General features: G+C 42.2%; 2 protein-coding genes across 2 annotated transcripts; one reads left to right on the forward strand and one right to left on the reverse strand.

Moving 5' to 3' along the window:
• The first annotated feature begins 299 nt into the window (after window positions 1-299).
• TNFRSF18 (TNF receptor superfamily member 18) lies at window positions 300-4,435 on the forward strand. Its single transcript, XM_088536140.1, has 6 exons — window positions 300-474; window positions 2,229-2,372; window positions 2,801-2,888; window positions 3,346-3,434; window positions 3,900-4,040; window positions 4,293-4,435. Exons 1-6 carry the CDS (start codon window positions 300-302, stop codon window positions 4,433-4,435), a joined length of 780 nt encoding a protein of 259 aa, XP_088392266.1.
• A 4,154-nt stretch (window positions 4,436-8,589) lies between these two features.
• Window positions 8,590-14,235, reverse strand: LOC148592020 (putative pleckstrin homology domain-containing family N member 1). The gene is made up of 11 exons (XM_088536139.1): window positions 14,141-14,235; window positions 13,379-13,457; window positions 12,813-12,959; window positions 11,865-11,951; window positions 11,652-11,724; window positions 11,040-11,176; window positions 10,389-10,535; window positions 10,063-10,149; window positions 9,829-9,904; window positions 9,279-9,355; window positions 8,590-8,708 (listed from the first exon to the last, which is right to left on the reverse strand). Exons 1-11 carry the CDS (start codon window positions 14,233-14,235, stop codon window positions 8,631-8,633), a joined length of 1,083 nt encoding a protein of 360 aa, XP_088392265.1. The 3' UTR covers window positions 8,590-8,630.
• Window positions 14,236-14,576: the final 341 nt, after the last annotated feature.

The following is a 14,576-nucleotide window of genomic DNA, read 5'->3' on the forward strand; positions in this document are numbered from 1 at the left end:
CATATGTAATTTGTGTTCATTTTCAAGTTTCCTGTGAAAATGAAGTTTCGTGATGGTACATTTTGCTCCTTACCTACTGCTCTCTTAGTGGAGTCACCTGTACGTGGCTCCTTAGTCCTGCTTTTTTGTAAGAACTTGATAAAATCTTTTCGCCACCCCTACAGAAGCAGCAACAGGAAGAGTGCGGCCACCACTACAAAAGTGCAGAGCCTTCCCACAGTGTCAGGGGGAAGACTTTCAAAGAGAAAGGCTGATTAAAAGCCCATGCTTGCGTGCTTTTGGCTTTTACATCTTAAGACATGATTGAAGAAGCCGGTGAAGTTGGTCTCCTCAAGACCCAGGCTTGCCTGCTGGTCATGGTGTGTCTATGGCCATTGGCAGAGCAAGCTCTGGCAACACCGTGCCCGCAGGGTGAGCTGAGGTCCATCAGCAGGGAGGAAAAGAAATGCTGCCTCAAATGCCAGCCAGGTCCTGGTAAGGGATTGAAATGTCTGTCTTGTGTTTTTTTTTTTTTTTTTTTTTTTCCTTTATTGTCAGGGTTCATTTATGTCAATCACAGTAAATAAATATGGGGAATGGGGTGTGTGTATGTAAATGTCGGTGTATTTTGAGTAACTGTAAATGCAGAACAAAAGTGCAGGACTTATCTCCTGTATCTTATTTCAGAAGGCACCTCTAAGTCCCAGAATAGACTCATATTTTGCATTTTTTTGTGTGACTCTACTGGTTATCCTGTTGTGAGGAGGGGAATGGAGGTTTCTGAGGGCTGGCCTTGCTCACATGGGCAAAAAGTTTTCGTTTGAGGGACTGAGCAACGAGTAGGTGAAGAACAATGGAGTTCTCCCATACTCCATCCATTAAATCCCAGTTGAGCCATCCTTAGTCAATGGCCTCAACAAGCACTGGGGGTTTTTTGTTCAGAAGCTGCATTTTTTCCTGTTCACATTGAGAAATAAAGTGTAGAAGTTGGTGGTGATCATGAAGAAAGCTAGAGGCTGAATCAGCTTTGTAGGGTGAATGTCTCTGTAGTCCCTGACCGGGATCTCTTCAGAGCAGGACAGGGATCTATGGCATGGAAAGCAGTGTGTAGATTAAGGGGAGGCATCACTTATTTGTGCTTAGTGGCTGGGGAATTGTGTGATCTGCATCTTGCAATCCAGTGCCTGTCTGTCACCAATGCTAAAATAGACTGAAAGGTTCCTCCCTTCTGCTTATTACCTGCCTGTGATGGTGTGGAAACCTCTGCCTACTGAGATAGTCATCCAACACGAGGTGAGAAAGTCTTTCCTCAGTGGGATCGACTCCAGCAGGAGATCCCCAGTTGTTACAAGGAGAGGAACATCCTCAAACCTTTCCTCCTTGGCTGCCAGGTTTCATTAAACTTTGAAGGTCACTAATAGAAGGTCACAGAAAGCCAATCTTGATAAGAGGAAGATATGGGAAGTTTCCCATCAGCTCTGTACATTTCTTAACTAAACAAATGAAATAAACTGGTGCTAGCCGGTATTTCCCTATGAATTTATTTCCTTTAAGGTCACAAGATTTTTTTGGTTGGACAGTAAACTGGTCCCAAGCAACAGATTAATTACTTGATTTTTTCCTACAGCATCAGTAGATATGATCAATCCTTTGCTGTCATGAGCTCAGGAGCCTCTCAGAGCTAATGTTAATGTTTTTGGAGTCCAAGGAAGGTTCATAATTGAATTCTTCTAGCGACAAAGGGTAGAAAAGATATCAGTTTGATGCCTTGGATTTCAGCCCAATTCTGGCAACAGAATTTAGGAAGCAACTGCTGTTGTCAGGAGAAGCATCCTTTGGGCATCAGTCAGAAGACCAGGGCTGACCCTAAATGAGAAAAGCTCTTTTGGTGTCCTGAGAGCTGGCTTGATGTTCAATGCTTCCTCGGGTCATTGGCAGCGATGCCCTCGCCCCATAGCCTGGGTACCTGAGTTCCAGTAAATCCAACCTTACCTCTGTTCATCTCTGCATGTACGGGTATTCCAGGTAAGACAGAGGTTAGTCATGCAGTGCTCACGTCCTCATGATGTTAAATTGAGTAGTGTTGAATTCAAATCCTCTAGGTTTTCCTCAGGATGCCTGGGCTGTTCTGGTGATTCTTTAGCACAGTAACAAGCTATTTCACCAGCGCCAACCAGTGAGACTAATGGTTAAATGAGATTCAGTTTCTCGGTTCTGCAATTCTAACTTCTCTTTCCTCTTGACAGAAGGCAGCCACAAATGTGCCTACAAATGTGTAGGCACGGAGGACGAAGACTGCAAATGCCATCCAGGATACAGCTGTGCTGATAGATCATGTCTCTACTGCAAAAAACTGCCTGAATGTGCAGAGGGAGAGGAGCTGGTTAAGCTTGGTAACTAAAATAGAAATAACTCTTTCGGGTGGAGTTCGGTGTATATGTGTGTATATATATATGTATTTATTTTTATTATTATTTTTATTTGCTTAGGCTTTTGGAATTGCTTTTCTTCATACTGTTTAAAAAAATTGCTTTTCTTCATATTGACTTTTACTGACAAATCTACTGCTTTTGGTGGCTCTTAAGTTTACGCCCTTTGCTATCAGATTATTCTGTACCTTTTTCATAAGGGGCCAACTTATGTATGTCCCAAAATGAAAAGGCAGCAAGAACTGTTTATATATTTATTCAGGAGGCGGATTCCTAATTCAGAAAGAATCATATTCTCATCATATTCTTATCTGTAGTATTCCTATCTTTCCATTCAGTAAGGACACTGATAATACTCTAATAATTCATATTCATGTTCTCTTTTCTTACAGGCAGTATAGACTTCACATTCAAGTGTGAACCATGCAAGGCAGGAACATATTCTAATGTCAAGAATAGCTGGTGCCGTAGCTGGACTGAGTATGTATTCATCAATTTTTTTTTTTTGAAATATGCATGATAAAATTCTCAAATGATTAATATTTAAATTGGAAAAAGTGATTATTGATTGATTAAATTTAATTCAGCAGTATACAATATTTATTTCAACTTTGGCTTTATTCATAATGGGTTTCCAAAACAAAACCAAACCCTGTTATGTGTTCAGCCTGCTTTCAGGTCCATCACAAACTGATGTAAAATTATTCCTCGCATGGATATCACTTGAAACAGAGAGGCTGAGAAAAGTGCACCTAAACTATCTAGTGTTATCTTATTGGGGAGCATCCATATTTTGGCCTATGCTTCCAAAAGGAAAAAAAGGAAACAAACTGGGAAGATAAAGGGGGAAAGGAAGAAGGGAAGCCAAGGGAAAGGTGTGAGAGGAAGAAAGGAGCAAACAGGAATGATCTAAATGTGACTCTTTTTCTTCTTTTAGCTGTGAAAGCTCTGGATTTCTAACAATCAAGCCAGGCAACCGTACCCATAACGTTGTATGTGGTTTCCCTGTAAAAGATTTGATGCAAGGTACCTCTCCACAGCGATTCGTTTGTCTAGATCTCTCCTTTTTCTCTACATTTCTGCAGCTGGAAACTTGTATAGTTATCATCCAGAGTTCACTATCATGAATATTTGCTTTGAAAGTAACTGTTATGCTTCTTGCACTATTAGTGGATGTACCATCATTGACCAAGGCAAGATTACACCATTAAAACATTGCCAGAAATAGTGGCAGAAATGCCCAGCAATTGTCCTTGACTAGAGCACACTTTCTTGGCAAATTATCTGAGTTTTCCGTGTTGCTGCTTTGCTAGATTTTCTCAGGAAAAAAGGTAACTTAGTTATCCAATTCCTTTACAAATGTTGGCTGAAACTTTCCCCTGGCTAATAATTTTCCACAGATAGGGAATATCTCCAAACTGACTTGGAAACACTGTATGTCCCTAAACAAATATCTGGGGAAATAACTTTATTAAATGTATTTAATTGCAGTTCTTAACATAAGTGAGTCTTTGTACACCACGACTCTGGCCATTCTTACTGCGGTAGCTGTGTCTGTGCTCATCCAGTTGACCCTCTTCTTGCACTTCTGCCTATGGTCGCTGAAAAGAGAAAAACACCACGTAGCTGACAGTAAGTGTATTTTTGTGGACTTCTTTGCTGTTTTACAGGGAAGAGGGTCTGTCCTCCTTGATCCAGACTCAGAATGGAATAAATTTACTCTGTAACTTGGGGTTGGTTGCTTGGTTTCACTAATGCAGTGCCCGCCTGTGTTTTTGCTTCTTGCTCAGGTAGAAGCTGTGTTGCTAAGGGGAATGGGCAGCTAGTTGGCATCTGTGAAGACCTCTTATATGTGCTTTGCGTTTCTGTTTGTTCTCGCTGCAGGTCTAGAATATAACTTACCTAGGCTCTCGCATAGCTCACATCATAAAGAAGACTCTTACAGCTGCCAGTTCCCAGAGGAAGAACATGGATACAAAACCCTTGAAGAAAAGCCTTGCTATTTTTACCCTCAGAGCCTGCAGTGAAAACAGAATTGCAAAGTGCTGCAAAGAGGGAGAGCTGAACTCAGCTTTCCAAAAGGAAGGAGGAGTCAGGGGCTGAGAGCATAAGGCATCCTTATATACAGAGCACTAAGGAATGAGTCTTTGGGGACTTTTGCTTTGTTTCTTCTCAACAAACCAACCAGTTAGAAACAGAGGAAGAACAAACTCAGGGTGACATGCAGTTCAGCGACATTAATGCAAGTTTCCTTCTTTTTCCATTGATGGGTTTCAATGTGGTTTGGGAGTAAGGACTCTTGCTCTGATATTGCCCATAGCAACTTCTGCACAAGTCTCTGTGGCACTTCTGGAACCCCAGAGTGCTACCACCAATCACTTCAATGCTACAGAAAATATGACAGTACAGACAGGACACTCGCAGCTTTCATGGGGTATGTCCATAGCCCCAACATGTGAACCTACCAATCATCTATGAAGGGAAGAAGACATTGTGCCTAGCAATCATATCAAACTTGTACTAATTGCCTTATTAAATACTCAAAGGGAGTTACTCCAAGTCTGAATGACATGCTATTTTCATTATGTGTGTGTCCAATTAAGAGTGATGTGAAGCAGAAGGCATTGCATGCACAAATGTGTGTTGTAAAACAACAGACTCTCCTACAAAGTGGGACAGGGTAGAGCTGGTCACGCAGCTCGTCTGCTGCAAGGGAGGCTCAGCTAGACCACACATCCATCTGCCCATCAGACTTCCATCGGGATGACTCATTGGCTTCTTTAGACAACCCAATCCAGTGTCTGATAAAGTTATTTATCAAAGAAGGAGAGAAATTGAGATACTTAATGCTTATATTGTCTATCATGATCAGGAGAAGAACTCACTTCGTTTTATTCTATAGCATCTTTATAAGTACTTTAAAACTACCATCTCTCCTTGGTCTCTGCAGGCTCTTATCCTTCCTCATAGGCTGTGATTTCTAGACCTCTTAGTGTCTCTCTTTGGAGACACTTATATTTATTTATTTATTTTTGGTGGTGTTTTATTGAATCTTACAATTATTTCACCTAGCTTCAAGAAAAAATGAAGTGCCATGAATCAGCCTTACCCACTGTAATGCATTCCTACAGAGTCTTAGTTTAATCTTTAGGCTGCTGATTTAGTGCAAGCAAAATCCTTATGCCATAGCTTCCCCCTCCATGCAAAACTACTACTACACCTCAAAAGGAAGTTGTGATGTTGTGAGACCTTGTAATGGTAATGTATTCTTTCCTTTTCTGATCATAATACTGTTAATTCTTGTGTTGCTGATAATCTTTCCTGTAGTTATGCCTATGTGAAATCCACTTGAAAGGAGAGAGGTTTTTCACGCTGCTTTGAGACACGCACAAGTTCTTAACTGAGGTTCATCCAAAGAAAGTGAAAGAGATTGGATTTAACAGGATAATTGGATTTAAAGTACAAGGCTGGATCTGCCTTGTAAGTGGTTACACTGTGGGATTTAATATGCTCAGGAGTCTAAATAACTTTTCATTAAAGTTGTTCTTACTGCCCCTTCTATATTGGCTGTATTTATTCTGGATGGACCATGTTTTTTACAAACTGTGTTTTTCAACAAGATTTCTTACTGTGGCCTTTTGTGAAGGGAAAATAAACTTGAGATTTGAATTTTGTGCATTTAAGCAAAGGTTTGGAGGTCTCGTTCTGGAAAGATCTTATTCTTTGTGTTTTCCCAGTGTTCTTGAGCACAGTTGAGTTTTACTTTCCCCATTCATTTCCCTTTTCTTACAAAGTCTTTTACCATTTAGCCGGGTCTACTTGCACTTTTTCTCCTTTTAAGCAAGTGGTTTAAAATTTTCTTGCTGCTGCTCTTCAGCTACCCAATATCAAAATAGCAGGAAATGGTGGCTGATAATATTTTCCGTTCCTGTGAATGGCAGAGAAGCAGCAACATTTTGGGCAGAAAATTTTACCAGAAGTTCCTGTGTGAGGGATGAAAGACTCGTGTGTCTAATGGAAGTCTATTTATCAGAGAGCTGGGTGAGATATGCAAGGCCTTGTGGCTCCGGGTGTTGAATAGTTGACAATTCTGCCAGTTAATATTGAAACACATTGATCAGAGCCAGATTATTCATGGGAAATTTGCACAGTGGCCTCTTGGGTTTCTATGTGCCTACCTTGAAGAGCAGCTCTGCTTCTGACTTACCTCCCCACCTGACTCGGGTCTGCTTGTTGATGGGAAAAGCAATCAGCTTCTTGTCTCAAAGCTCAGATTTAGTGGGAAAAACCCCATGTGAATCACTTGAGTCTTGGAGATTTTCAACAAAAGAGCTGTATTTCGTGGCAAAGAACATGAAAGCTCTCAGCTCAGAACAGGGAGCTGCTAAACAAACAAACTTTATGCTTCAGTTTCCACTCAGAAACGACTGTAGTGTGGAGCCCCATCATTTCTGCAACATCTGAATCAGATTGTGGCTCAACTTTCAGCTCAAATCTGAGAGTTTATGCTATTTTCAAGTTCTGATTTAACTTGAGCTTGATCTCTGTATATGCCTAAAAGTTTTTTTTTTCCCTTAATAACATCCAATGAAATGCCTATAGCAATATATTTTTTTTTTTGCTCGAATTCCCTTTCAAAAGATAAAACACGACATCTTTAAACGGTATTTTTTTGCATTTGCTAACAAGAAAAAAAAAAGCAACTTTTTACGGAACATGCTGGTGCAGGAGAAATGCATTCTATTACAGCAATCTCACAGTTGATGACAATTAGCCCTTGCTTGCTCCGGAGTTATCTAGCACTTGTATTTAATCTTGTTTCTGAGTAGTCTCATGGATTGAAGGATCTAATTGCAAAACAAGTTCTTAGGCAGCCAGTGCTGGTTAAAGGCTTATTGCCACTGAGTAAATGTATTTTATCCTGCCAGCCTGGAGAGCATTTTCCCTTGCCAGCAACCTTGTTGCTGCCCCTTGACACCATTAAATCCACCCAGGACGTGAGGATACGGATGCGGAGCCCATGCAACGTTGCCTGCTTGTGGGGTGAGTCCTGAGCCGTTCCAGCTGTGCAGCAGCTGGGCTTCTCTTAACTGAGACATTTTTTGGAACAATTCTGTTCATGCCACGCATATGGAAAAAGTCCCTTTTGTGCTGGAAAATATATTTTTGTCATCCTCCTCTCCCTTCTATCTGACACCGCATCACAAGCTGCTCGGGGGTGGGAGGGAGTCTCCAAGCTGGGTAGTTGATGTCTTAGGAGCCAACTGTTTTAACACCCGAGTTTTCAGACTGTTTGGAACGGCAGGGTCACGACGCGTGACACCAGTGGGAGATTTAAGAGCCTACAATAGAGCAAAGTTTGTGATTTCTTAGAACCTGACCTCATTTGGCTGTGCCTGTGGCTCCCTCACTTGTTCCTGTAAAAAGAGAAGCGGTTGCCAGAATTGAAAATTGAGAATTAAAACAACAACCTTAAACCCAGAGAAGCTGGATTGCCCTGCGTTCTGGGAGGTTCTAATGCTCTGGTGCAAAAGCTAGGACCAAATTCAGAAGTTTCCTCTTCATGAAGTGTATTAATTTCATGATGCTAGGTGAACATGGTATCACTTGTAGCCTTGGCCTCCTAAATACGGATTTATATTCCTGCAGTTCGACTTCCAAGCTGAAACTGTTTGTGTTGTTTTCTTAGCAGGTGAAGGACAGCAAAGAGAATACCAGGAAAAAGTTTTGAGTGTGAAAACTTCCAGGATTAACTTTTGCCCTTGGTTTGGGCTGGGAAGAAAAGCTGTAGAAAAGGGGTTATTCACAGTTAAGAACTGTACTGTCCCTGCAGCTTCAGAGAAAGAGATTGGCTCCCCAAACCCTGTATTTATGAACCAACACAGCTACCTGAAGCAATCTAGAAAGTCCTTAAACATGAACGTTGCTTAGGTTCAGGCTGAAGTGTTTTATTCATAGTATTTACACAGTGTTTTACAATGTTTCTGAGAAGAATCAGGTAATAAATATAGTAGGAAAATTGGGAAAAACTTGTCTATAAGGTGTTTGTACAGCTGAGGTCAAAATTGCAAGATTCTGCATCAATTGCAACAGCCCATTCAGCACATGGGAATAGTTGGTCCATCCTTGCTTGCTGGTAAGGGCCTCATTCTTGTAGCTCTTTCACTGTGTGCTGGTGACATATCTGCCATACCCTTCTTGTTGTCGCTCCAAGCTAATGAGCTACTTTGGATATCGCCGGGATTTCTTAGGGATGGCAGGTGGTGGTGGAAGAGTCGGAGTATCCAGGTTTTCCTCCACCTGGAACACATGTTCAGCATGTGAGCGTACTCATTCTGCCAAGAATTTTATATGCCGGGTAAACATAGCCCTGCTCAACTAAAGAATGGTCATTTTGGTTAATAAATACACAGAGTCCAACATCTTTTCCATTCCTGATTCCCCTTCCCAAGGGGAAATGGTGGAATCTTCAAGTTCACACCTAGATAAGGTCCTGCTTTGAAGGAAGCAAACTCCACTTTACATGGATGTGAGAGAATCCAGGGAACTCATCAGAAGCCTGTAGTGTGATCACTGGTATTTTAAGGTGTAGTGTGATATCATGTGTCTCTCCAGCTTTGTGAAATAGGACAAACTGCCTTAACAACTAGTCTCCTCCCCTCAGTAGTCCTGCTTATTTAAATATGCAGTTTGCATTGAAATCAATGAAAACTAGGTGCTTGAAGAAAACTCCCTGCCTAAGTAAGTTTTCTGTGGAAAAGGAGAGGATTGGATGGGAGGCATATACATTTTAGATGAATCTATGTGTGGCTGTGAAAGTCTCAGTCTTGAGAAAAGATAATTTCTGCAGTAAAGTTCTCTGACCGATACCTTCTGGAGGTAGAAGAGGCATTTTTCGTAATCCTCTGCTGTAGAACAGATGATCAGGATCGGGTCTGTTAGGCTGCCTGCAAGATATCAGGGAAGAGCTTGGAGGCAGGAGAGCCTGCTACGTGTGCCATGGCGCATAGCAAGGCAAGCCCCAGGCTAATGCCTTGTGCCAGAGGAATCCCCTCTCCCCAGTGCCAGCCTCTGGATTTCTTCCCTTCCCTTTTAACCTGAAGAATGCTCAGATTTCCCATGGAAAGAAAAGACACGTAACAGGGACTGGGTTGACTGTTGAGCCAAGGAGGGAAGCAGGGACGTGTATTGAAGCCTGGCATCCACCAACGTGAGACCCTAAAGAGCATCTCCCTGCTAGCTCCAGATGGAACAAGAAATGTTATCTGAAGCAAAAAGCCACATTTATATGTTAGTGTATGTTACATGTACAACTGATCCCCTTCATAGGAAGACAACCTCATAAGATAACCCATCCTAACGCAAGTCTGAGCACCGGGTCATACTCAGTTCCTCACTGCTCTCAGCTTATTTGTCTTACCTGTAATTTCAAACTGTAGCCCCCCCAGCACAGCTGGTTTATGCTTTGCCTGGATGCCCGTTATGGGGAGTTTTCCCTTCAAAAAAGTAAAGAAAAACAATGCTTTACCATTTTCCTTGGACTTCTCCTTTCAGTCCTTAATATTCAGATATTTCTCATCTCCCACCATTGCTCACAAGATGCAGCTCCTCTTAGCTCTTTGCTTTCTTGCCCATTTTCTCTATTCCCTGTTACCTCATACGTAACTGTAGTCCTCTCCTTATCTACAGAGAGGAAAAGCAGATCTTCTGGGAACAGGATCAGCAGTCTTTCCTCGGATTTCTGCGGAACAGAGGCAGATAGTACATCTTAGGGGATGGAATGTCCATCATCAAATCTTTTTTAGACTAAGTTAGACAGACTTGCAAGGAAATGTTTAAGAAAGATGCGGTGAGATGAGGACAGGATGGGCTAGATGACCATGGGAGGTCCCTTATAGCCCTGTTTCCTCTGAGTGCAGCTGTTTGAGCACATTGGCAGAAGGGATTCATTTTCTCTCTTTAATACACATTGTACATTACCCCAACACCGCCACTGGCAACTTGCACCATCGCCAAGTACTGCATCCTTCCCAGGTGCTGGATAGGTTTTCCTTCCCACCTCAGAATGGTGTTACAGGACAGGTGTCTCATCAGCTCCCTTTTCTTCCACTGCTCATCACATGGCACCTTTTTCATTTTTATTTTTGAGACAGACCAAAAGGAGATAAAACCAGAGGTGTGATGTACTCTGGAATTCTTTAAAGCACAGGTATCTGGGTGGTTTCAATATCAGTGTAATCCTGCCATCTTGTGGGATGTTGCAGTATGATTTATAAGAATTTGTGTAACTGTGCCCAGAATGTACAGAGGAGCAAGTCTTTTATTGTTGGTGAAACTTGAATTTTTTGACTGTGTAATTTCAATATGCTCCTTAAGTTACAGCTGGGAACAAAATGTCAGTAAATTTCCTAAAATCTCTCATGTGCATGGAGCAGCACTTGTGCATTTTCAGTGATAAAACGTATGTAGCAGCTGACTTGCCTTAGCCTAGAATGAAGCTACAACATCCTCAAGTAACGCTAGCGTTCAGTTCTAGCCTGATTGTAGCAATCCTTGAAAAGCCTTAGCCCGTTTCAATGCCCTTTCCTGTTCCCATCCCATTTTCTATATGTCTGTTCTACATGGACTCACCAGAAAAGAGATGATGCTGTTGTGACTGGTGGAGCAGTTCGCATTTGCCTTCTCAATTTGGTGCTGGAGGTGCTGAACCCACATGTCCAAGTCAGCTGAATTCTGGCAGCAGATGAGTCTAGATTCTATCATGGATCCTGGGTGAGGAAATACACAAGCCTTGGGTTTGAGGAAGGGCATCTGTGATGCGAAATGCCTTTGAGCCTGGGGCAATTCATCTCAATCATCTACATTTGCCTCCTGTTTGTTTAAGTAGAAAATTAGAAAAAAAGGGGACCATATAACTTATATTACCTTGTGTATGAGGAATTCCAGTTAACTTTAAAGCTCGCTTAAGGCTGTGCAGCAATTGCATCCACCTGTAAAACCTGGGATTTCAAATTCCTTCCATCTAGCTGTGTCTTATTGTCTACTCAGTTACAGCTGCTGGAGACCAGGCTAGAGAGCCCAGGCCAGGAAGGCATGGCTGAAACTGGGAGAGAAGGCAAATCCCTTCTTCCCTGAGTATCCACGTGGCTGCATAACCCTCCTCTTCCATGCACATGGACTGGCCCTTGAGGACCAGCCTTATGACTATTAAAACCCCTTCCACATAGTGCAGAACAGACTTACCAGCGATTTCAAATGTGTTGCTGATTGCACTCACTACCTTTCTCATGCGCATCCCAGCAAGAGGAAGGAGACCCTGGTATGGTGGGGAATTGTGTTAAAAAAACAGTTGGCATGAGCAACTTCTGTGAGCCCTACTGCAAAATGCAAAGAGATATTTAGGAACCCTTGATAGCAGCGTGAATACAGTAGATACAAGAGGATCTTGTGCTTTACCTCATAAACAAATGACTTCTTTGAGTGATCCACTGAGAGGATCAGCAAGTGGAAGGAGAACAGCACAATGTAGCATTCACACATCTCCTGTTGAAATAAGATCAATTGTATCTTTCTTCCAAAACATGTTAAATATTAAACATAGAAGGAATATAAATCTCTCTCAAGAGCTCCTCACCTTCCCCTTCTCTTTCCTGATGCAGTATTTAGTACATCTTTATGTACACACAGTGCTTATAGACTGTAGTTTTTAATGGCTGGTTGGTAAATAAGGACTATGTGGTGTTTAGCTGCTGGACTGCTCTGCAGTAGGTCATGTTCTGACTGAAGCTTGGTGTCAGAACCTTGGAATTCTATACCATCTTCTCTAAAATGTTCTCAAAATGATTTTTGAGCACTGATAAACCAAATAGCAGCATCCTTGTGATATAAGGAGATTTTATTCATATTCATATGTAGGCAGATAATCAGAAATGAATCTGTGGCAAAATTGAACTAGATCTCAGTACCCTCTTCTGAACTCTAGACATTTTTTAGCATCAGGGATAATAGTAAGTACAAATGCGTTGTTTTGATCAGTCATCCCCCAAAACCCATGGAGATGGCTTGAATGAAAAGATACTTCAACAAAAAGAGGTGATTTCCTCCCCTATCTGGGAAGCAATGAAAAAGTGGTTGCTGATCAGAGAAGAGGTCACGAAATCTATTCATCTTGTGATGAAAAAAGCTGAACGTATTGGCATTAATTCTCGGAAAGAAGGGTCAGGACAAGGTTATGGCCTTAGGTTATGGCCTTAATCAAGCACTGGGATCTGACCGTGGTTGTGACAGTATGTGAAGTCCAAATTTCCCCCAGCTGTTTTTATCTCACTAGTCATAAAAGCTAAAAGAATTTTCCAGAGGTGGAAATATCTCTTGCGTATGTGGTTATAATATAAGAACGATTACCTCCATGCGATAACTTCTTAGAAAAACTAGAGAAGAACAAACAATTTCACCAAGAGAGTGGATGTTTACTCCTTCCCAGCCACTGATAGGCTGTGTGATCAATAAGTCCATTAGTTCCTCCTGTGTTCTTCCCCACAACGCTTCTGCCTGGAAGGAGGAAAACATAACCCAATCCATAGCATGTATAGCATGTTCTAATAGACATGTTAGAGTTAGAGGTGGGAAAATGCAAACTAGAGCTAAATTCCAAAACTGGCTTGCAATGACAAACACACATGTGGGTTGAACCCTCTGCCCTTCCGTGAAGACCTTCCTTTTCATTTAAGGAGAAATTTCATTTTATGAGAAAAGCATGTATATCTGTAGGGAAAAACAAGCTGGAAAAAAATGTCTAGTCCTTAAAACAGAGAGAATTTTGTTATATGCTTTTAAAAGGGTATGGTATCACATATGCACTTTACTGCAATGGGATGCTATATTAGAATAATGTCATAGTGGGTGAGAGAGGCCTGTGATCTTCACCTTGACTCTGCTTATGAAATCAGCTTGCCCCTGCTCATACTCACATCTGGTGTCTCTGTTGCGGACACAGGATCCTTAGGATGGAGGAATCCCTCACTCTGGCCTTCTGAAATGGACCACTTTCTGAAACAGAAGAGAATATGGAAAGGCACTTATTGAAAAATACTTTCATGTGCTACAGAAACAAGAAATACATGCTCACGCAGAAGACGCATTTCTGGAATTCTGGCATAAAGTTTGTGTGTTTTATAACACACAAACTCTTCTTTCTGAGAAAGATCTCTTTCTTTCACAGATCTTATCTGTGTCAGGAAGAAACGTTTCCACCCTCAGTTTCTCAAAAGCTGGTCCTCTCCCTTAAAAGACGGTCTCATCTAGAGAGACACAGGCTTTGGTGCAGGCCCCGTAGGCGAGGGAAATAGGAATGACTTGTTCTACTGTTTTGCCAGAGAGATTTCAGAAAGCAACAGGGCAACAAGGTTCATACTACTGAGCAGGGAATGGGCAGATTGACTCCTACCTGCCAAGAGCAGCGCTGCTATTTTAGTTAACTACAGCACCAAGGGAAAATATGAGGCCTGCAAACCCTCACCATGGTGCATGAACCGAGGCTGCAGATGGAAGTATCTAACATTTGGTGTTATTGTAAATTCTGGCTAGAAAAAGGGAAGAAGCAGCTTTTTCTTTAAAGGAGCCACATTTGAAAAACAAATGTAGCCATTGAGTTTCCGTTGCAAGCATGAAAAAGCACTGTTTTGTTTGGTGATGCTTGGTGATTTTCATACGCTCCCCGAAGTGCTGCCTACCTGCTCCTGCCTTGAGTAGCTCCTGTCTTGAGCAGCTCCACCTCGTCCTGGCCCATTCCTGCAGACCCAGCCTGCCTCAGGCCGCAGCATCCCATGCTCCGGCGCGATCCCGTGTCCGCAGGAACCTGCTCCGGTCCCCAGACTGGGGCTGCAGTCACAGGATCATGTGAATGTGCTTGAAGAACGATCGGAGAAAGCACAGGAGAGGAAGGAAACACGCATGTGTCCCCTTCCACTTTCTGCTCGTTTATATTCTTTGCGGGTTAGAAGCTGCAGAATTTGAGCATTTCCTGTTGGTTTTAACCTCCCTCCCCCTCTCCCAGGTCCTGCAAACGTCATTGCTTCCTGCTAAGATGATGGCCTGATGCAGAAGATACGTCCTGTCACCTCAACCAAACGAGAAAGGAAAGAGCCTTCACGTAGCCAGGTGAAACGT

The sequence above is a fragment of the Tinamus guttatus genome, unplaced genomic scaffold (genome assembly GCF_059628265.1).
Source record: "Tinamus guttatus ecotype Peru unplaced genomic scaffold, ASM5962826v1 Tinamus_guttatus_pri_ptg000652l, whole genome shotgun sequence".
NCBI classification, from domain to species: domain Eukaryota; kingdom Metazoa; phylum Chordata; class Aves; order Tinamiformes; family Tinamidae; genus Tinamus; species Tinamus guttatus.

Coding starts and splice junctions, on each gene's coding strand:
- TNFRSF18 (XM_088536140.1), top strand. CDS start 300: ATGATTGAAGAAGCCGGTGAAGTTGGTCTCCTCAAGACCCAGGCTTGC. Junction 2,373..2,800: donor AGAGGAGCTGGTTAAGCTTG/GTAACTAAAATA, acceptor CTTTTCTTACAG/GCAGTATAGACTTCACATTC. Junction 2,889..3,345: donor TGGTGCCGTAGCTGGACTGA/GTATGTATTCAT, acceptor TTCTTCTTTTAG/CTGTGAAAGCTCTGGATTTC.
- LOC148592020 (XM_088536139.1), bottom strand. CDS start 14,235: ATGGGATGCTGCGGCCTGAGGCAGGCTGGGTCTGCAGGAATGGGCCAG. Junction 13,458..14,140: donor GCTACTCAAGGCAGGAGCAG/GTAGGCAGCACT, acceptor CTTCTGTTTCAG/AAAGTGGTCCATTTCAGAAG. Junction 11,725..11,864: donor AGAAGTCATTTGTTTATGAG/GTAAAGCACAAG, acceptor CCACCATACCAG/GGTCTCCTTCCTCTTGCTGG.